At 45.0% G+C, this 23,269-nt stretch overlaps 1 protein-coding gene across 1 annotated transcript; it reads right to left on the minus strand.

The window, feature by feature from the left end:
* Positions 1–424: 424 nt before the first annotated feature.
* On the minus strand, positions 425–18,207 carry LOC120929140 (regulatory factor X associated protein). The gene is made up of 3 exons (XM_040340393.1): positions 17,723–18,207; positions 14,438–14,545; positions 425–574 (listed from the first exon to the last, which is right to left on the minus strand). The coding sequence occupies exons 1-3, from the start codon at positions 18,104–18,106 to the stop codon at positions 467–469; spliced, it is 600 nt and encodes a 199-aa protein (XP_040196327.1). The 5' UTR covers positions 18,107–18,207; the 3' UTR covers positions 425–466.
* Between the last annotated feature and the right edge of the window lie 5,062 nt (positions 18,208–23,269).

Below are 23,269 nucleotides of genomic sequence, written 5' to 3' on the forward strand. Positions count from 1 at the left end.
TGGTCTTTGGGCAGCAATATGGTCCGGGGGGTAAGTGGTTAAAGATGCTGACATACCTCAGAGAACATGTTTGATCGATTCGGCTGTTCATGTTCAGATTGAAGTCCATTTCCCTTCACCTCATGTTTCGGTGACAACAGAGTAAACTGAAATCTAATTGGCTGCTCTAGATTCATTCACTTTGCACAGGATCAGTCACTGCACACGTGCATAAGATCAGAAGAAATGAACCCTTTATGGACGCCTAGCATGTACACATTTCCTATCACAATAAGGGGAAGTATGGGCTCCAAAGCACAAAAGCTCCCTATGAGGAAAAGCACAATCATTTCATGGCAGAGGATTCCAAGATCTTCCCACATCTTCGCTCTTAGAAATAATGAAAATGTAAGTTTGTAATGTAATAAATTAAAACAAAAAACAGTCAAAATAAAATCCTTCTAATCCAAGACATGCAGAGATTTGGTCAAAGTGATGCCCCTTGAAAGGATTGTCTCTGTTCCAAAGCCTGGCGACTGAGAAGCTGCTGTTGGGTCTGAAGAAAGTTGACAACATCTGGACTTCTCAAAAGGGACTGGTGACAAAATCAAAATGCGTCATTAATGGTATCATAGGCACAGAAATCATTAAAGAGGAACTGCAGTCTGCTCACATAATTTGTAATAAAAACATCTTTGCCATTCTGAAGTTTCCCTCCAACCACTTTGCATATTATTTTATATATACTGTAATTCTGTACTTGCCAAATATGCTGCAGAAATTTCCTTCCACTGAGTCTGGCTGCAGCCATTGTAACTGTGGGCAGCTGAAGCTGCTGCCTGTTCACTTCCTGGATTTACACAGACACCCCTCCAGCTCTCATTGGCCCTCCTACGACTCATGCCCCCTCCCTTCCTGGCACACTCTCACAAGAGTGAGAGAGAGCAAGCTGTGCATGATCAAGAAAGAGCCTCCGCGCTACTATAGACTCCTAAACGGTGATAACCCAAAACAGATACGGTGCTGCAAAACCTAATAGTGTTTACAATACACAAATCAGAAATCATACATAAATGGGGTTCTGCGCGAACCAACACAGTGGTAAAAAAGTAGATACTTTAAATATAAATATATATAAATATGGTGAATGTGAACAAAAAATACAAATAAAAAGTGAAAGGTGGAATAGTGAGTAATCACACTATGCAAATGTAACCGCAAAAAGAAATAATAAAATATATTAATTAAGTGGTTAAGTAGTTGAGCAAAAAGTCCAAAAAATTGAGGTGATAAAAAATATATAAATACAATAAAATATGGAAAATGGGGTGAAAAAATGAGTAAAAAGTGTCCCAATGATGGTGTGCCAAGCTGTCAAGTGGTGGTCGCAGTGTAGCCGAGTATCCACTAGGCAGGTTGTTGACAGATATATAGTTCACTCCCTCACTAGGCTCCCAGAACTCTTACCTCAAACCATAAATAAATATGCATCCAATAGATATTGAATCACCATAGAGATCTTCTCTCCTATTAATATCAGCTGGGACGTCTCCTCGGTCACTTCCTAGTACAGCTCCAATAGAGGGAGGGAAAAGAAAGGAACACAAGGGCTCCAATAGTGTAATATTGTAAGACTCGGGGGAAATTTATTAGAGAAATAACCTGTGCTTACATCAAAACTTAAAAACGAGTGCAATGAATAAACATACGAGCGGCGTCTTCAGCGCCGGCTTACGTCACTCCAGGTGTACGCTCTGACCAATCCCTACGCGTTACGACACGGGATCACGTGTCTTCATCTGGGGAACCTGATTGGTAGTACGGCTAATGTTTATATATATCCAAAACCGGAAGTAGCGGAGCCGCCATTTTATTGTAGCCCGCTGTAAGTTATGAGCCAAGCTAATATTGTCAGCAAAGTGGCGTCAGATGTCATTCATATTGGCTGCATGTACACTAATGTATCCAAACACAGTTACATGAAAGCATCAGCCAAATGTCAGAGCTCGGCAGGGCAAATTACTGAATAAAGAACATTGTAATAAAACCATTAAGCGATAAGTAACTGACTATGGAACGGTATAGGGCATCACCCTAATATGTAAAAGCAATGGGCAGATCTATTCCAGGCCAGTACTCCTCGCATAAATCCAAAATTAGGTATATAATATATCTAAGAATATAAAAATATGTATATACAAATCCATATATCGGTATGTATATAACATATGTAAAAATGTACAAGATAAAATGCACAAATACGTATAAAATAGGAATAAAATGATAAAATAGAGATAAGAGGGTGGTAGACCCAAAATGTATATGGTGAACGAACACCTGGTTTAACGTTAATACAGCAATAGCTTACATAGCTTAAAAGTGTAAATAAATACAGTCCCATTATTAATAAAAATATAAATGAAAATAGACAAACCTAATTTATAATATGACCAAGGTAATTGAAATGACTATAAGATGTCAGGATCAGAAATTGCTGAGGAAGCAGTTGAGGTCGAATTCAACATTCATTCCTCCTGGTACAAGTGTACGCAAACAGTGAATCCATTTGGATTCACTTTGACTAATCATTCTGATCTTATGGCTACCCCTCCAAGATGGATTGTATTTTTCGATCCCCCAAAATTGCAATTGGGTCGGGTCTCGATTATGTATCTGATCGAAGTGCCTTGAGACATTGTGCTTCGGGAAACCTTTTATTATATTTTCGACGTGCTCTTTAATTCTGACTTTCAGAGCCCTCTTTGTCCTTCCCACATATTGAAGGTTGCAGCTACATTGTAGCACATATACAACACCCTCGGTATGGCACCCAATAAAGTCTTTAATGACATGAGTCTCGCCCGTATTTGTTGCTACAAATTCTGTTTTTTTCTTTTGAAATCTGTGTGACTTGCGGCATGCATAGCACCCCTTACAAGGATAAAAACCTTTCCCAGAAAAGAAGGTATATCCAGGTTTCGGTGGGGGTTCGACTACTGTTTTCACAACTAGATTTCTCAGGGTAGGTGCTCTCTTATACAGAATTCTTGGTTTGTCAGGGAGGATTTGTTTTAGGTCTTTATCATTTTTCAAGATGTGCCAGTGTCTCTTTATCAACTTGGCGACATCCTTATGTTGAGAGTTGTAGTTCAAAATTAGACCCGGCGCTGCTTGTTGATAGGTGGCTTTTTCTTTATCCTCTAACATCATTTTTCTATCCATTCTTCCCACAGTGTCTATTTGATTTTTTATCCAAGTTTCCTCATAGCCTTTTTCTCTGAACCTTGAACCAATAATCTCTGCTTGCACTCTATAGTCACTCTCTCTGGAACAGTTTCTCCTCATTCTTACAAGTTGTCCCCTAGGGATGTTAAAAAGCCATGGTTTAAAATGGCAACTGTCCATCGAGAGGTAACTATTCGTATCTACATTTTTGAAGTGTGTTTTGGTTATTATCTTGTCCTTTTCTACACTAATAGTTAGATCTAAAAAGTCAATAGATTTCTCATCAATCTTCCATACCAGGGTAATGTTCTTATCATTCCTGTTGAGTGATTCTAGGAAGTTTTCCAGGCTTTCTCGAGTGCCAGTCCACAGAATGATAATATCATCTATATATCTCTTATAGAGTGATAGTTCCGTGGGGGTATTTTCATAAATGGCGGTTTCCTCCCATAGTGCCATAAAGGCATTTGCCACACTGGGTGCAAATTTTGCCCCCATGGCTATACCGATAGCCTGTTTAAAATATGTCTGATCGTACCAGAAATAATTACATTTGAGGCAGAAGTCAAGACATTTGATGAGAAATTTCCTCTGTTTACAGATAAGGTTGCTATATTTGCGTAGAAGCCATTTTGTGGCCAGACAGGCATCGTGATGTTGCACAATAGTATACAATGAAGATACATCTGCCGTTGCAAGTAGTGTTCTCCCTTCGCATACCGGCACTGTGTCTAAGAGTTGCAGAATGTGTTTGGTATCTTTAAGGTAGGCTGGTGTGGTTTGAACCACAGGCTGTATAAAATAATCAATATATTGTCCCATCCTTGAGGACAGGGAGTCTATCCCATTAACTATGGGCCTCCCTGGGGGATTGTCTTTTGATTTATGGATCTTTGGGATAGTGTATATTACTGGTATTCTGCATGCTTCTGGTATTAGGTATTTCGATTCTTTTTTATTAAGGATTCCTTTCTTACTTCCCAGATGTACAAGCAGTCCCAACTCTTTTTTATATTTCGCGGTCGGGTTACCAAGTAGTTTAACATAGGTGTTTCCATCCTGCAGCTGTCTATTTAATTCATTATGATACTGTTCTTTTGATTGTATCACAACTGCTCCTCCCTTATCCGCGGGGCGGATGACAATATCTTTCCTTTGTGTTGGCAATTTAATACCCTTCTTTATATGTATCGGGTCGTTCCTCTTTTTCAGTTTCAGAGACTCCAGGTCTTGTAAAACTAGCCGTTTGAAGACTTCAATATGTTGGTTCTTAGTTAGCTGTGGGTTATAGACTGAGTTGTTTCTCAAAGTACTATGTAAGGGTGCATTCTCCTCACTGGGTGGAGCATTCCGAGGAATGAAGGAATTATTCAGAATGGCTTTTTTGATAGTGAGTTTTCTCACATACTTCTGTATTCCAATATAGGTTTCGAATTTATTAAGGTTTTTTGTGGGGGCATGCTTCAAACCTTTATCCAAAACTGACAGTTCTTCTGCAGTAATGGATTTCCCACTAAGGTTTACAACATTTTCTCCAACTATTCTCTTTTGCGCTTGGAATCTCTTTCCCGCTCTATTGCCTCTCTTTGTTCGGGACTTAGCCTGTTTTCTTGAGGTCTTCTTGGAGGGTAGTACGGGTCTTGTCTTCGAGGAGAGTAGTCCCTCCTCTCCCTGTCTAAAAAAGCCCTTTGTGCATTATAGTCATATTGGCTCTGGTAAGGTCGTTGGTCATAATACGACTCTTGATGGTTCCTAATAGGTTCAAATCTATTATGGGTATGTATGGGAGTTCTATCATATCCTCCATGATAGTCATAATGTTGTGGTGGTCCTCTATAATCTCTTTGATTGGTTTGATTGTTTTGCCCATTATTCTGGGGTTTCTTAAATGGTTTTTTGAAGGGTTTCTTCCCTGTTTTCTTTGGTGTACGTTGTCCCTGATTCCCATTATATGGCTGATCATAATAGGGTCTACCATAATGGGGGGGTTCATAGTACGGTCTATTAACCTCAGGTTGAACATCCCTCTCTTCTGTTCTGGATTCAGCACGACTAGCTATAAGTGTTGGATCAAGTATCCTCACTTCTCTCTCTGGTGTTGAGTATGTCGAGTTAGGCTGTATTTGTTCGACCTTCTGTTGCCACTTGAACACAAGGTCTGACTTATAATCACCGACATCACGTTGGTACTTTTTCATCTTCTGTTGTTGCACTTCTTGATCCTTAGCCATAAGATCTTTATTCAATTGTGTAGCTAGTTTTTTGAAATCCTCTGAGTCTTTCTGTGGTTCTATTTTGGATTTCAGCTCCTCAATTTGTTTATCTAGACTCCGTACTTTCCGTTGCTTACGTTTTTAAGTTTTGATGTAAGCACAGGTTATTTCTCTAATAAATTTCCCCTGAGTCTTACAATATTACACTATTGGAGCCCTTGTGTTCCTTTCTTTTCCCTCCCTCTATTGGAGCTGTACTAGGAAGTGACCGAGGAGACGTCCCAGCTGATATTAATAGGAGAGAAGATCTCTATGGTGATTCAATATCTATTGGATGCATATTTATTTATGGTTTGAGGTAAGAGTTCTGGGAGCCTAGTGAGGGAGTGAACTATATATCCGTCAACAACCTGCCTAGTGGATACTCAGCTACACTGCGACCACCACTTGACAGCTTGGCACACCATCATTGGGACACTTTTTACTCATTTTTTCACCCCATTTTCCATATTTTATTGTATTTATATATTTTTTATCACCTCAATTTTTTGGACTTTTTGCTCAACTACTTAACCACTTAATTAATATATTTTATTATTTCTTTTTGCGGTTACATTTGCATAGTGTGATTACTCACTATTCCACCTTTCACTTTTTATTTGTATTTTTTGTTCACATTCACCATATTTATATATATTTATATTTAAAGTATCTACTTTTTTACCACTGTGTTGGTTCGCGCAGAACCCCATTTATGTATGATTTCTGATTTGTGTATTGTAAACACTATTAGGTTTTGCAGCACCGTATCTGTTTTGGGTTATCACCGTTTAGGAGTCTATAGTAGCGCAGAGGCTCTTTCTTGATTATTGTCACTATTTATTTACATATTCACCTGTGCTGCCACTATGGATGTCTTTTCATTTGTTGAGAATAGAAAAGTGAACCTTGATGATGTGTTCAACCCTCAGAACAGAACACGTAATATGGACCTTGAAAGCTTAGTTAGGAAGCTAGGTCACCATATGGAGAAAAAGGTCAGTCTTTGGTGGGATATTAACACCTTTGACAGATACATAAGAGAAAATATTGTCCCCCGGCGACTCCGATGGGAACTCCCCCCAAATGATGGTCTGATTGACAAAGAGTCTATGGACGAATGGTTTGAATTTTTTAATAGTAAAAGTGTGGAAGGCTTGAAGTTTCTGTTGAAACGTAAGCAACGGAAAGTACGGAGTCTAGATAAACAAATTGAGGAGCTGAAATCCAAAATAGAACCACAGAAAGACTCAGAGGATTTCAAAAAACTAGCTACACAATTGAATAAAGATCTTATGGCTAAGGATCAAGAAGTGCAACAACGGAAGATGAAAAAGTACCAACGTGATGTCGGTGATTATAAGTCAGACCTTGTGTTCAAGTGGCAACAGAAGGTCGAACAAATACAGCCTAACTCGACATACTCAACACCAGAGAGAGAAGTGAGGATACTTGATCCAACACTTATAGCTAGTCGTGCTGAATCCAGAACAGAAGAGAGGGATGTTCAACCTGAGGTTAATAGACCGTACTATGAACCCCCCCATTATGGTAGACCCTATTATGATCAGCCATATAATGGGAATCAGGGACAACGTACACCAAAGAAAACAGGGAAGAAACCCTTCAAAAAACCATTTAAGAAACCCCAGAATAATGGGCAAAACAATCAAACCAATCAAAGAGATTATAGAGGACCACCACAACATTATGACTATCATGGAGGATATGATAGAACTCCCATACATACCCATAATAGATTTGAACCTATTAGGAACCATCAAGAGTCGTATTATGACCAACGACCTTACCAGAGCCAATATGACTATAATGCACAAAGGGCTTTTTTAGACAGGGAGAGGAGGGACTACTCTCCTCGAAGACAAGACCCGTACTACTCTCCAAGAAGACTTCAAGAAAACAGGCTAAGTCCCGAACAAAGAGAGGCAATAGAGCGGGAAAGAGATTCCAAGCGCAAAAGAGAATAGTTGGAGAAAATGTTGTAAACCTTAGTGGGAAATCCATTACTGCAGAAGAACTGTCAGTTTTGGATAAAGGTTTGAAGCATGCCCCCACAAAAAACCTTAATAAATTCGAAACCTATATTGGAATACAGAAGTATGTGAGAAAACTCACTATCAAAAAAGCCATTCTGAATAATTCCTTCATTCCTCGGAATGCTCCACCCAGTGAGGAGAATGCACCCTTACATAGTACTTTAAGAAACAACTCAGTCTATAACCCACAGCTAACTAAGAACCAACATATTGAAGTCTTCAAACGGCTAGTTTTACAAGACCTGGAGTCTCTGAAACTGAAAAAGAGGAACGACCCGATACATATAAAGAAGGGTATTAAATTGCCAACACAAAGGAAAGATATTGTCATCCGCCCCGCGGATAAGGGAGGAGCAGTTGTGATACAATCAAAAGAACAGTATCATAATGAATTAAATAGACAGCTGCAGGATGGAAACACCTATGTTAAACTACTTGGTAACCCGACCGCGAAATATAAAAAAGAGTTGGGACTGCTTGTACATCTGGGAAGTAAGAAAGGAATCCTTAATAAAAAAGAATCGAAATACCTAATACCAGAAGCATGCAGAATACCAGTAATATACACTATCCCAAAGATCCATAAATCAAAAGACAATCCCCCAGGGAGGCCCATAGTTAATGGGATAGACTCCCTGTCCTCAAGGATGGGACAATATATTGATTATTTTATACAGCCTGTGGTTCAAACCACACCAGCCTACCTTAAAGATACCAAACACATTCTGCAACTCTTAGACACAGTGCCGGTATGCGAAGGGAGAACACTACTTGCAACGGCAGATGTATCTTCATTGTATACTATTGTGCAACATCACGATGCCTGTCTGGCCACAAAATGGCTTCTACGCAAATATAGCAACCTTATCTGTAAACAGAGGAAATTTCTCATCAAATGTCTTGACTTCTGCCTCAAATGTAATTATTTCTGGTACGATCAGACATATTTTAAACAGGCTATCGGTATAGCCATGGGGGCAAAATTTGCACCCAGTGTGGCAAATGCCTTTATGGCACTATGGGAGGAAACCGCCATTTATGAAAATACCCCCACGGAACTATCACTCTATAAGAGATATATAGATGATATTATCATTCTGTGGACTAGCACTCGAGAAAGCCTGGAAAACTTCCTAGAATCACTCAACAGGAATGATAAGAACATTACCCTGGTATGGAAGATTGATGAGAAATCTATTGACTTTTTAGATCTAACTATTAGTGTAGAAAAGGACAAGATAATAACCAAAACACACTTCAAAAATGTAGATACGAATAGTTACCTCTCGATGGACAGTTGCCATTTTAAACCATGGCTTTTTAACATCCCTAGGGGACAACTTGTAAGAATGAGGAGAAACTGTTCCAGAGAGAGTGACTATAGAGTGCAAGCAGAGATTATTGGTTCAAGGTTCAGAGAAAAAGGCTATGAGGAAACTTGGATAAAAAATCAAATCCCACACTGTGGGAAGAATGGATAGAAAAATGATGTTAGAGGATAAAGAAAAAGCCACCTATCAACAAGCAGCGCCGGGTCTAATTTTGAACTACAACTCTCAACATAAGGATGTCGCCAAGTTGATAAAGAGACACTGGCACATCTTGAAAAATGATAAAGACCTGAAACAAATCCTCCCTGACAAACCAAGAATTCTGTATAAGAGAGCACCTACCCTGAGAAATCTAGTTGTGAAAACAGTAGTCGAACCCCCACCGAAACCTGGATATACCTTCTTTTCTGGGAAAGGTTTTTATCCTTGTAAGGGGTGCTATGCATGCCGCAAGTCACACAGATTTCAAAAGAAAAAAACAGAATTTGTAGCAACAAATACGGGCGAGACTCATGTCATTAAAGACTTTATTGGGTGCCATACCGAGGGTGTTGTATATGTGCTACAATGTAGCTGCAACCTTCAATATGTGGGAAGGACAAAGAGGGCTCTGAAAGTCAGAATGCTGTATTAACGTTAAACCAGGTGTTCGTTCACCATATACATTTTGGGTCTACCACCCTCTTATCTCTATATTTTAACATTTTATTCCTATTTTATACGTATTTGTGCATTTTATCTTGTACATTTTTACATATGTTATATACATACCGATATATGGATTTGTATATACATATTTTTATATTCTTAGATATATTATATATTTAATCTTGGATTTATGCGAGGAGCACTGGCCTGGAATAGATCTGCCCATTGCTTTTACATATTAGGGTGATGCCCTATACCGTTCCATAGTCAGTTACTTATCGCTTAATGGTTTTATTACAATGTTCTTTATTCAGTAATTTGCCCTGCCGGGCTCTGACATTTGGCTGATGCTTTCATGTAACTGTGTTTGGATACATTAGTGTACATGCAGCCAATATGAATGACATCTGACGCCACTTTGCTGACAATATTAGCTTGGCTCATAACTTACAGCGGGCTACAATAAAATGGCGGCTCCGCTACTTCCGGTTTTGGATATATATAAACATTAGCCGTACTACCAATCAGGTTCCCCAGATGAAGACACGTGATCCCGTGTCGTAACGCATAGGGATTGGTCAGAGCGTACACCTGGAGTGACGTAAGCCGGCGCTGAAGACGCCGCTCGTATGTTTATTCATTGCACTCGTTTTTAAGTTTTGATGTAAGCACAGGTTATTTCTCTAATAAATTTCCCCTGAGTCTTACAATATTACACTATTGGAGCCCTTGTGTTCCTTTCTTTTCCCTCCCTCTATTGGAGCTGTACTAGGAAGTGACCGAGGAGACGTCCCAGCTGATATTAATAGGAGAGAAGATCTCTATGGTGATTCAATATCTATTGGATGCATATTTATTTATGGTTTGAGGTAAGAGTTCTGGGAGCCTAGTGAGGGAGTGAACTATATATCTGTCAACAACCTGCCTAGTGGATACTCAGCTACACTGCGACCACCACTTGACAGCTTGGCACACCATCATTGGGACACTTTTTACTCATTTTTTCACCCCATTTTCCATATTTTATTGTATTTATATATTTTTTATCACCTCAATTTTTTGGACTTTTTGCTCAACTACTTAACCACTTAATTAATATATTTTATTATTTCTTTTTGCGGTTACATTTGCATAGTGTGATTACTCACTATTCCACCTTTCACTTTTTATTTGTATTTTTTGTTCACATTCACCATATTTATATATATTTATATTTAAAGCGGGGGTTCACCCTATCGACGGGAAAAAAAATAATTTTTTCTTTTACCTTTAAATCAGGCATTGTAGCGCGAGCTACAGTATGCCTGTCCCGAATTTTTTCCCCCCATACTCACCTTGTAGTCGTCCATCGAAGATACCGGGGAATGGGCGTGCCTCTGGAGACGGAGGATGATTGACGGCCGGCTCTGGCGCGTCACGCTTCTCCGGAAATAGCCGAAATAGGCTTGGTCTTCACGACGCGTGCGCATAGCCTGTGCGCACGCGCCGTGAAGAGCCGAGACCTACTCCGGCTGTCTTCGGGGAGAGTGACGTGCCAGGGCCGGCCGTCAATCATCCTCCCTCTCCATAGGCACGCCCATTCCCCGCGGGAGCCGGAATCTACGATGGACGACTACGAGGTGAGTACGGGGTTAAAAAAATCGGGACAGGCATACTGTAGCTCGCGCTACAATGCCTGTCTCGATGGTAAAATCAAGTACGAGAGGGTGAACTACCGCTTTAAAGTATCTACTTTTTTACCACTGTGTTGGTTCGCGCAGAACCCCATTTATGTATGAAGCTGTGCATGATGTCATAAGCCTTACCAGACAAGAAACAGGAAGGGGGCCGTATAAGGAATTTACTGTCAGAAAAAAAAAATGTTTTACCATCCAAAGTTAAAGCACAGATGCTTTAATAGATGGAAAGTTGAAAAAAATAAATAAAAAAAAGGCTGAAGGTCCACTTTAAGATTTTAAAATGAAAAAACAGAACATCAGTTCTAATTAAAAAAAAAAAAAAAAAAAACGCAGTACGTTTTCACCACTAGATGTCATCATTCTTCAGGGAAGAACAGGAGCCAAAGTCACACAACCCACTTTCTCTAAGCCTAGGTCAGGGATATGCAATTAGTGGACCTCCAGCTGTCCCATCATGCCTCTGGGTTCATGCTTGTGGCTGTCAGAGTCTTGCTATGCCTCATGGGACTTGTAATTCTGCAACAGCTGGAGGTCCGCTAATTGCATATCCCTGGCCTAGGTGGTCATGGACTCATCCCCAGCCTGTGATTGGACCGTGAAGGAGACGCAGCACAGTGATTAGCTGATCTCTGTCACTCTGCTTTCACCTCCTGTCAGCATGCTTCAGAATCAATTGACTCCTTGTGCTGCTTTTCGTTAAACTCTGCTACAAAAACTGCAACCAGCTGATACCAAGTTAAATTTGTGTATGTGCACTGCTTTTAATTAGAAAATACATTTTTAATGATGTATTATGAACCACTTGAGGCTCAGAGGACGTCCTGGACTTTGTGGGGCTATATCTGTCCAGTAGAATGCATGTGCCTCCATTGTGGGGACACTCATTGTTTAGTGTTAGGACCACAGATTACAGGGTGCCTTGGCGCGGCCCTGTGGCTCACGCATGCGTTTGCAAATGCGTGCGGACAAAACCCCTGTTTTTAACGCATACTGTTAGACAGGTTAATTGGTTGTTCTGCAAGCTGGTCAGTAAGTCGGCTTGGTTTCTCCCTGGGCATTCCCCAGCCTTTGTTGCTATATCTGGATGATGCCTGCAGCTTTCAGACAGCGATTCCCTTCACCATAGAACGATCATAGCGGCTGTTCCGCTGCTTGATCGTTCCTACGGGCAGCGAAAGGGGATGCCCCCCTCCTTCCGGTGCTTCTACCGACTCACCTGTGCGCGATGTTATGACGTCACGCCCGGCCTCTGCATTCAAAAAACGGTGCCGATTCGGCTGTGATCGTTTTTTTTTTTTAGGCTCCCTAAGCCTAGAGATGAGATGTGGGGTCTTATTAACCCCCCATATCTCACTGTAAAGAGGACCTGTCATGCCATATTTCTATTACAACAATAAACCTGACAGAGGTTCTAATCCTTCCCCACCTAAATCTGAAAATTATTTATTTATATATTATTATATAGCAGTCAATTTACACAGCGCTTTACATATATTGTACATCCAAATCAGTCCCTGAACTCAAGGTGCTTACAATCTAAAGGTCCCTTATTCACATTCATTTATACCAGGGGTCTCAAACTGGTGGCCCTCCAGCTGTTGCAAAACTACAAGTCCCATGAGGCATTGCAAGGTTGACCGTTACAAACATGACTCCCTCAGGCAGAGGCATGATAGACTTGTAGCTCTGCAACAGCTGGAGGGCCACCAGTTTGAGACCCCTGATTTATACACATACTGGGGCCAATCTAGACCAGAGCCAAACTGAGTGAAACTCATATTATATAGATTCATTACACACAGAAGCCAGACCTTCAGAGCGCATGTGCAGGTAACATCGTCGGCTACATGCACTCTGCAAGTTCAGGAGATATTCATAGTACCTACAGGTAAGCCTTACGATAGGCTTGCCTGTAGGTACAAGTGGTAGAATAGAATTTTAAAGTTTAACCATTTAAAATCCATACCAGACCCGAAGGGACTGACATGGATTAGGGAAGAGGGGGACGGGGGAGGGATTACTTTTAGCGTGTGAAAGGGTCCTAAACCCTAGAAGCTGATTGGTTACCAGGGCCGCTGATAAAAGGCAGTACAGCCAGCCAGGGCCGTTTGAAGGAATTTGGGGGCCCCAAGCAAAATGGGAGCCCCCAAGCACCCCCCCTACCACCCAAGCTTCGCTAATTTTTTACACCCATGTTCTTACTCCCCCCCCCCCTATGTTTTTCCATTCTCACCTCCCCTTCTTCCCTGTAAGCAGCCGCTGTATCGTGGCCAAGCTTCTCTGCCTCCTGTCAGTCCGGTGTTCTATCATGATGGGTCCCCAGTCCCCTATCAGATAGTGCCCGGGCACCGCATGGTACAGGAGATTCAGTTTCCTGTGTTCCCAGCCGAACTGAAAGGAAGTGTGTACTTCCTGTCAGACCGCCAGGAACAGGAAACTGAATCTCCTGTACCGCGCGCGGTTCCTGGCCGGACTCCAGGAGGAAGGAAGAGGAGCTTGGCCACGCTAAAGCCTGGGAAGGGGAAGTTGGGGGCCCCAGGCCAGCTCAGGGGCCCCAAGCAATTGTTTGTTTTGCCTGTCCTGTAGCGACGGGCCTGCAGCCAGCCCTCCTCATCAGTTTAAAAAGGGGGCCCAGCAATGCTGCCTTATTGCTTACACTTGTGACTCTTGTGCTAGTTTCTACCTTTCTTGCTGCACTGCTGGATCAGTTCTAGTATCTGCACCCCCTTCTCCCTGCTGTCTGGGATCCCTGTGTGCCCCCTTCCCCCAAAGTGCTGCCATTTCCCTCTCCTGCCGGTAGCTGCTGGGGGCACACAGGTGGGTTATTTTCAGAATGAGCATGGGGGGGAACACACCACCCTGAATGAACACAGTAAGAAATTAGGTGCAGATATTGCCTTCATCCTTCTATTCACTTGAATGGGTCTTGTTCAACGGGGGTAGAATTTCTGGCATGGCTGCAAAGCTTAGCATCGCGAGCGTTGCATTTTGGCAAAAATATAGGTTGATTTTTTTGTGATGTGATATCTATCGGCACCCCTGTTGGTTATTAAGCACTGCTGCACTGAATTCTGTGTGCTCCAGTTTTGGTAAATCTCCCCCAATGTATATCTGTGAAGCCAGCCTAAGGGAAAATTGCAATAACAGTGACAGGTGGCTACATATAGAAAGTCATGTCCTGCTCCTGGGTGACTGAACCCGAAAAGTGCCAATTTAATCCATGAACATTTTAACAATCTCCAGGATTAACCAATGAAAACACTTACAAGTCGTTTCTGGTTTAACACTTGTTCCAGCAATGTAGGGCGAGGAGGACGATCCCCAACAGATCCAGTTCTTTGTTTTGCAAGAGTAATCGAGCACTCTGCAGTATCCTGGATAAAAAACAAACATAGGATAAATAATCTTGTATATATATATATATATATATATATATATATATATATATATATATATATATATCTGCAATGTATAGCAAGTCTCAGAACTGATCTGAAGAGCTTCGCTCTTAGCAAATATTCAACTCATTCAAAACCTCTGAACAGCTTTTTTGAAACTTTAAAAAACATCCTTCAGCTCCATTCTTGGAGAATAGAACACCGATCTTAATATGAATGTAAGCCGTGGTTTAGGGGTCTCCAAACTTTCTAAACAAAAGGTCCGTTTACTGTGCTTTAGATTTTAAGGGGGCCAGACTGTGGCCATTGGGAGTAGAAGTCACAGCATCAGCGGAAGTAAACAATGTCCCATCTTTGCTTTTAGGGAAAGTATTAAGGCCCCATCATTGGCGTCGACGGGACGAATAGCGGCCCCATCGCTGGCGTCGACGGGACGAATAGCGGCCCCATTGTTGGCATAGACGGGACGAATAGCGGCCCCATCGCTGGTGTCGACGGGACGATTAGCGGCCCCATCGCTGGTTTCGACGGGACGATTAGCGGCCCCATCGCTGGCGTCGACGGGATGAACAGCTGCCCCATCGCTGGCGTCGACGGGACGAATAGCGGCCCTATCGCTGGCATCGACAGGACGAATAGCGGCCCTATCGCTGGCGTCGACGGGACGAATAGCGGCCCCATTGTTGGCATAGACGGGACGAATAGCGGCCCCATCGCTGGTGTCGACGGGACGATTAGCGGCCCCATCGCTGGCGTCGACGGGAGGAATAGCGGCCCCATCGCTGGCGTCGACGGGACGAATAGCGGCCCCATCACTGGCGTCGACGGGACGAATAGCGGCCCCATCACTGGCGTCGACGGGACGAATAGCGGCCCCATTGTTGGCATAGACGGGACGAATAGCGGCCCCATCACTGGCGTCGACGGGACGATTAGCGGCCCCATCGCTGGCGTTGACGGGACGATTAGCGGCCCCATCGCTGGCGTTGACGGGACAAATAGCTGCCCCATCGTTGCCGTCAGTAATAATAAAGCTGTGTCATTAGAAGGAATAGTTCCCCCACTGTTGGTGTCATTAGGAGGAATAGTACACCATCACTGGTGGCAGTGGGAAGAATAGTGCCCCACTGTTGCTATCAGTGTAGGAACTGTTGCCAGCAAACAAAGGGCTGCATCATGCCTCCCAGGCTGCAGTTTGGAGACAACTGCTTGAAAGCATGTTTTTAGCAAAGCTTAAAGCAGAACTTTGGCCTAACCAATAATTGGACATATGCACTGGAAAAATAAATGCGCACTAATGACGTGTGTGACGTGTCCGGTGTGTAGTCTGCAGCATTCTGTAAACTTTTTATTCATTCCATACAGTATAGTTAACCCACGAGTGCCAAGCGCTGAGACTTACACTTCTGACTGGAGTACGGCTCTGATGGGTAGTTGCTCACTCTCCACTGGGATAATGTCTTGCATTCCTTTTATAGAATGAAAGGCCTTCTGCAATTGGAAGGGAGATCACTATGCACTTCCTCCAATCAGAACGTATTGTGTTCTGTAAAAAGAATGCAGGATGTTTTCTGAATGGACCAAGTGCAGAGCAAGCAAACCGCTATCAGAGCCGTGCCCCAAACGAAAGTGTAAGTCTCGGTGGTGGATGTTCGGCGCTCACTATATTGTACGGGGTGAATAAAAGCAAAATGCTACAATGTTGCTGCCTCCACATATGGCATTAGTGCCAGTCTACTTTTACAGTGCACATGCCCAAATATTGTTTTTAGCCAAAGTTTAAATTTAATCTGACAAACGCTTGCTGAAATCTTGTTTAGCCCAGGTTCAGTGACTGCGGGAATAAAATCATGCGCGTTCAGCAGAACTCGCATGATTACATTTGCGCATGTCAGTCCCGACTTCGGGGACGATTTCAGGGATAGATAGATATATATATATATGTGTGTGTGTTATTTCAATCCTGTATAATATGCCAGTTCTAGGCTTTCTAGAATAGTCACAAGCCCTGTCCTGCCAGTAGATACTAATCCTGACATGGCACCAGCTAGCTGATGGATTTTCTCTCCTGATCAATGCTGGGAGTTGTAGTCCCACAAGGACAAGTTACTATGGGCCAGATTCTCATAGATCCCGGCGTAGCGTAAGCCATTTACACTACGCCGCCGCAATTTACTGAAGCAAGTGCCGTATTCTCCAAGCACTTGCTCCGTAATTTGCGGCGGCGTGGTGCAAATGGCCCGGCATATCCCCGCGTAATTCAAAGAGGGCGGCTCGTATTTAAATTAAGCGCGCCCCCGTGCCGAACGAATTGCGCATGCGCCAGCCTTAAACGTAGGCCACTGCGCATGCTCCGTAGTACGCCGCAAATACATTGCTTGCGACGTGAACGTAATGAACGCACAGCCCTATTCGCGACGAGTTACGTAAACGACGAAAAAACCCGATGGCCATACTTAACATGGCATACGGCGGACCGACGTAAGGTTACCCCTCATATAGCAGGGGTAACCTTACGCTTCCAGAAACAACGTAAACTACGGCGAAGCGGCGCAAAAAAACGTTCGGGAATCGGCGTATTCGGCTCATTTGCATATGCGACGCTGAAATCGACGTAAAAGCCACCTAGTGGCCAGCGTCGTATTGCATTTAGGATCCGACGGTGTAAGTGACTTACACCAGTCGGATCCTAGCCTAATTCCGGCGTATCTTGTTTTGAGAATACAAAACAATGATACGCCGGCGGGATTTTCGAATTACGCCGGTGTATCTGTAGATACACCGGCGTAACTCTTTTGAGAATCTGGCCCTATGGGTGTATATAATGTAGTGCCATGACTCTTCTAGACTTTCTGGAGTCACAAGACCTGAGCCTGACATAACGCCAGATGTTAGACCTTTAGCTTGCTGGTGGACCTGATCTCCTGTTCATTGCTGGGAGTTGTAGTCCCACAACAAGACCAGGTTACTATGAGTGTATATGATTGGGGTGTGATGACAGTTCTAGGCTTTCTGGAATAGTGTCAACACCTGCAGCCTGACATAAATGCCACATGTTAGACCTCCAGCTGGCTGATGGATTTGCTGGGAGTTGTAGTCCCCCAACAAGCACTGATGGGAGTTCTAGGCCCGCCCCGTGTCCCCGATGCTGACCTCCAGCTTGTTGGGGGTGGTGGTGACCCCATGGTCGCTCTTCTTCTTGTTCTTGTACTTGTCTTTGTACATCTTGTTGCGGTGTTTCTTGCACATCCAGGGTTTCCTCTGCTTGGCCACCTGACTGGTGGTCTCCTGGCAGGACGGGTAGGTACACGTCTTGTTCACCACGCTGTCATTGTCGCCGGAGTTGTCATCGTCCTCCAGCTCCTCGGGGCTGGCCGTGCTGTCTCTGGGGTCCGAAGTGTCCAGCAGGTCGGCGCAATCATCATCAGCGGGCATCATGGTGTAATAGATGAGCGGGGCCTCCGAGTACTGACCGACATCATTCTCCTCTTCTTCCTCCTCCTCCCGGGAAGACGAGGCCTCCGCCGGCTCCTGCATGATGGAGACACCCAGAGCCGCTCTGTGTACGGAACTGTCTGCACTCCTCTAACGGGGATGTGGCTGCAGACTGCACCTCCACGTTTCACAGGAAACACGTGACCTCCACTACACTTCTACTTTTGTTTTTTTTAAATCAACTTTAATGTAACAAACATTCAATAGACACAACTCTAGAAGTGGAGGTTACATTTTTCCTGTCACATCTGCATTAATAAAGAACCACATTAGCCAAGGGGCTTAAAGCAGAGTTCCACCCATATAAAAGTGTAACTGCTGACTTTTAATAATCGGACACTCGCCTGTCCCATGGTCCAGCAATGCAGGCGAACAAAGTCTCGCTCCTCTCCACAGCGCCGGTGTAATGTCCATTCTGCTGCCTATCGTAGAATGCTGCGGAAGTCACGTGGCGGCCAACTGCGCATGCGTTCCAAACACAAGTGCGATGCGTTCCAATAGATTTACGACAGTACACACCAGCGAACCCGGCATTCAGGGCGACGTGGAATTAGAGGAAAGTGGCCAGTCGGCCTCACGTCCTCGCTTCGCTCGGGCGGCTCGCTCCGCTCGCTCAGCCTCCTGGCTCTTTTTTTAACATCCTCCAATCCACGGGGATGTTAAGGAAAGAGCCTGGATGCCGACCGAGGTTTCACTGGTGTGTACTGTCGTGAATCCATTGGAACGCATCGCACTTGCGTTAGGAACGCATCGCACTTGCGTTTGGAACGCATCGCGCATGCGCAGTTGGCCGCCACGTGACTTCCGCAGCATTCTACGATAGGCAGCAGAATGTGACACTACACCGGCATTCTGACTGTAGGCGCTAGGGTGACCACATTTCCAAACTGCCATTCAGGGACACCCCCCCCCATTTTTTTGCAGATTTTTGGGGCAGGGGCGTATGAAATCAGCGGGCCCATGTGCGCGATCAAAAGTGGGCCCTAGGCATCAAGAAAAACAACTGAGTGGTCGGGGCACAGAGTAGTCAGAGGGGCAGTGGGATGGATAGAGGCACACCTCCCAACTTTCTGAGATGGGAATGAAGGACACCTATTAGCAAAAATATGTAGGAGAATTATAAACAAAGAAAAACTGGTTAAACCCACAGGTGCTTTTTTACCACTACTATTCTTTTATATTGGCTCCTTGAGGGACAAACAAGGAGGAAAGAGGAACAGAGGGGCAGAGGGACAATGCTCTAAATGAGGGACAGTTCCTCCAAATCAGGAACAGTACAGGAGGGGGGGGATGAAGAACAGCACAGGTGGGACCAGAGGACAGCACAGGAGGGGGGGACTGATGAACTGCACCGGGTGGGGGACTGGAGAACAGCACAGGAGGAGGGACTGAAGAACAGCACAGGGTGGGACTGAAGAACAGCACAGGGTGGGAGCAGAGGACAGCACAGGAGGGGGGACTGAAGAACAGCACAGGAGGAGGGGGGACTGAAGAACAGCACAGGTGGGACCAGAGGACAGCACAGGAGGGGGGGACTGATGAACTGCACGGGGTGGGGGACTGGAGAACAGCACAGGTGGGGGACTGGAGAACAGCACAGGTGGGGGACTGGAGAACAGCACAGGTGGGGGACTGGAGAACAGCACAGGTGGGGGACTGGAGAACAGCACAGGTGGGGGACTGAAGAAAAGCACAGGTGGGGGACTGGAGAACAGCACAGGTGGGGGACTGGAGAACAGCACAGGTGGGGGACTGGAGAACAGCACAGGTGGGGGACTGGAGAACAGCACAGGTGGGGGACTGGAGAACAGCACAGGTGGGGGACTGGAGAACAGCACAGGTGGGGGACTGGAGAACAGCACAGGTGGGGGACTGGAGAACAGCACAGGTGGGGGACTGGAGAACAGCACAGGTGGGGGACCGGAGGACTGCACAGGTGGGACCAGAGGACTGCACAGGTGGGACCAGAGGACAGCACAGGAGGAGGGACTGAAGAACAGCACAGGGTGGGACTGAAGAACAGCACAGGGTGGGAGCAGAGGACAGCACAGGAGGGGGGGGACTGATGAACAGCACAGGAGGAGGGGGGACTGAAGAACAGCACAGGGTGGGACCAGAGGACAGCACAGGAGGGGGGGACTGAAGAACAGCACAGGGTGGGACCAGAGGACAGCAGGGGGTTGGCGAATGGGGGGTGAGGTGGGAGAGAGCAGAGAAGTTACTGGGGAAGATCAGCCAGGAGAGTGTTGAGGGACCTGTGGGCAGCAGAAGGAAACTGGATAGGAGGAACTGATGCCCCCCATGTTCTTCTTGCAGTCACTGAATGCCCGCTTTTCCTCCTTTACCTCATGCAGGCATTCAGTGGCTGCAAGAAGAACATGGGGGGCATCAGTTCCTCTATATGCCGCCTCTCCTATCCAGGTTTAGAGGGAAGCTGCATGGACCCCCTGGAGTATGAGGCTGGGTTGCAATGGCGCCCCCTGTAGTTACACCGCTGCAGTGGAGTAACTAAAACATTTCTGTCAGGTTGAAGGAGCAATAAATGGAATGCTGGCAGGATTCTGAGGTTGTGATAGTCGCTGATGAGCCACTCCTGAGAGGATTGCTTGGTATACAGAGGGGGTAACAAGACTAGTGGGTGAAGAGGTGGCAGAACATGAAAGGCTGAGGGTGAGGGGGGGCAGTGAGAGGCAAACAAGTAGTGGGAGAGAAGAGACATTGAGCAGATGGACAGGACTGGGTGTGAGGAGTTATCATGTGTGCAGGAAACATCTTCAGCTCTGAGGGGTTCATGCTGGCACCTGTAGTTCTTCACTTTTGGGGGGGAAGTCACATCCCCAAAAGTGAAGGATTACAAGTCCCAGCATGAACCCTGCCCTGATATCTAAGGATGTTTCCTCCTTCCATCCAGGGTGTCATGTGTAATCTGTTCTCTCCTGCCGACCCTTATCTGCCTTATCTTACTCAGCCTGGAGCAAGCCTCTGAGTGTCCTGTGCAGACACTCCAGCTTCTTACAAGTGCTGAACTCTGACTGCTGAGGGAGAGCCGACAGGATTATAACACGGATGGATCTGCTGGTCAGAGCTTTGCAATGTTACTTGCCTTAGTTTGTACCATCTCTCATCTGTACACTGCAGTCTGTCTCACAGTCCGATGTTTCTTCTGACTGCCGGCTGGACTCCAGAACATACAGAAGGAGGTGGGTGGAGCTGAACAGAAGGCGCGGAGGAGGAAGTTAAACTCTCCTCCGCTGTGATAGGTCTCTGCCTCTCTCCTGCTCTGACGTCACTGGTTGCTACACGCCAAGCGGGAGGCAGCCAGGTAGCAACCAGTTTGGGCACTGAGCCAGGGGTAGAAATAAAGTAAAAAGGGGTCTCACTCTCTGTCAGCTAGGGGTCCACCATAGGCTGAGACAGAGATGATGTATACAAAGGCTATTTTAGGGGGCATTAGATCTGCCCAGGCCAATTCCGGGACTCTGTATTGTCCCGTAATGAGTGTGTCCGGGACACGGGACACAAGCATTAATTAAGGGACAGTCCCGGGCAATCCGGGACACGTGGTCACCCTAGTAGGCGCCCGCCTGTGGCTTCACAGCCGGGCACGCACTGTGCATACACAAGCCCAAAAAAATTATAATTAAAGGTCAGCAGCTACAAATACTCCAGCTGCTGACTTTTAAAATAGGGACACTTACCTGTCCAGGGCTCCCACAATGTCTTCATCCAAAGTCGATCCGTCCCTCAGCTCTAGGTGGAGGCGCCAGTATCTTCAGTAAGGGAATCAGGAAGTGAAGCCTTGCGACCTCACAGCCTGGTCCCCTACTGCGCATGCGTGAGTAGCGCTGTGCGTCCTCACTGGTCTCTGCTGTCTTCTGGGACCTGTGTGTCTCCCAGTGGAACTCAGCTTTAAGAGTTTCAATCGTATGTAATCAGGCAGGCCCTTGCACTACATGGTTTTGGTAAATCCAAAGACAAAAATCTAATAGCGTGTATGGGGTTTCAGGCATGGTAATTAGGAGTTTTAGCGATAGGATTAAGCCTTGTACACACAATAGGATTTTCCGCAGAAAAAGGATTTGTGTCCGAAGGCCGTTGGCCGTGAACTTGTATTGCATACAAACTGCAAAGAATTGTCGGCCAACAAACACGAAACGACGTGTTTTTTCAGCTCTTTAGCGCCACCCTTGGGCAACTTCTGCTAATGTCGTGTTATGGTGAGCATTGCTTCTCAGAAAGCGTGTTTGTACTTTGGAGTTTCGTTCGATGGACTTGTGTACACACGATCAGATAATCCGACAACACTCAGGGGTTAATTCCGTTGAATACACCGCTCCTAAAGCCCCCTTCCCATTGAGGTAGCTTTTTTAACGCAAAAGCGCCTGAAAAACGCCCAAGGGGTCTTAGCGATGCTTTACCAGCGATTTTCGGGTGCTGGCAGTGTAAAAAGGGCTCTGAAAGCACTCAGGCTTTCACATTGGGATTGCAGATGAGGCTTCTTTCAGGCGCTTTACAGGCTTTTTTTTATGCCAAAGCGCCTGAAAAACGCCCGAAAAATGCCCCAGTGTGAAAGGGGTCTTAGTGGTTAAGATGTTACCTGGAGTAGGTTAATGCTGGAATTTTGAAATATTTATTGCTCACTCAGCCTTCCTGTAGGAGGATGCAGACAACAGTAAAAAAAAAACAAAACAAAAAAACAAAACAGCAATAATACTAATCTTTTTCCACCTCTAAAAAAGAGACCTAGCAAAGTGTGGAATAGGCTTATGTGTCCCCCTCTAAGCCCACACAGGCTGAAGGATGAGAAGTAGGTGACGCCCACAATTGTGTTACTCATGTTCCTGTGAACTTTCTGACTTTCGCAATGTCTATTTTAATTTACTATTAGCCACAAGCTAAGGGCCAGATCCACAAAGAAGTTACGGCGGCGTATCTATTGATACGCCGCGTAACTTCTAGGCTGCTCTGGCGTATCTTTGTTTTGTATCCACAAAACAAGATACGCCTGAAAGGGGGCTAGATCCAACTGACGTACGTCTTAGTACGCCGTCGGATCTTAGGTGCATATTTACGCTGGCCGCTAGGTGGCGCTTCCGTTGATTTCCGCGTAGAGTATGCAAATTAGCTAGATACGCCGATTCACAGAACGTACGTCCGGCCGGCGCATTTTTTTACGTCGTTTACGTAAGGCTTTTCTCGGCGTAA

The sequence above is a fragment of the Rana temporaria genome, chromosome 2 (genome assembly GCF_905171775.1).
Source record: "Rana temporaria chromosome 2, aRanTem1.1, whole genome shotgun sequence".
Classification (NCBI taxonomy): domain Eukaryota; kingdom Metazoa; phylum Chordata; class Amphibia; order Anura; family Ranidae; genus Rana; species Rana temporaria.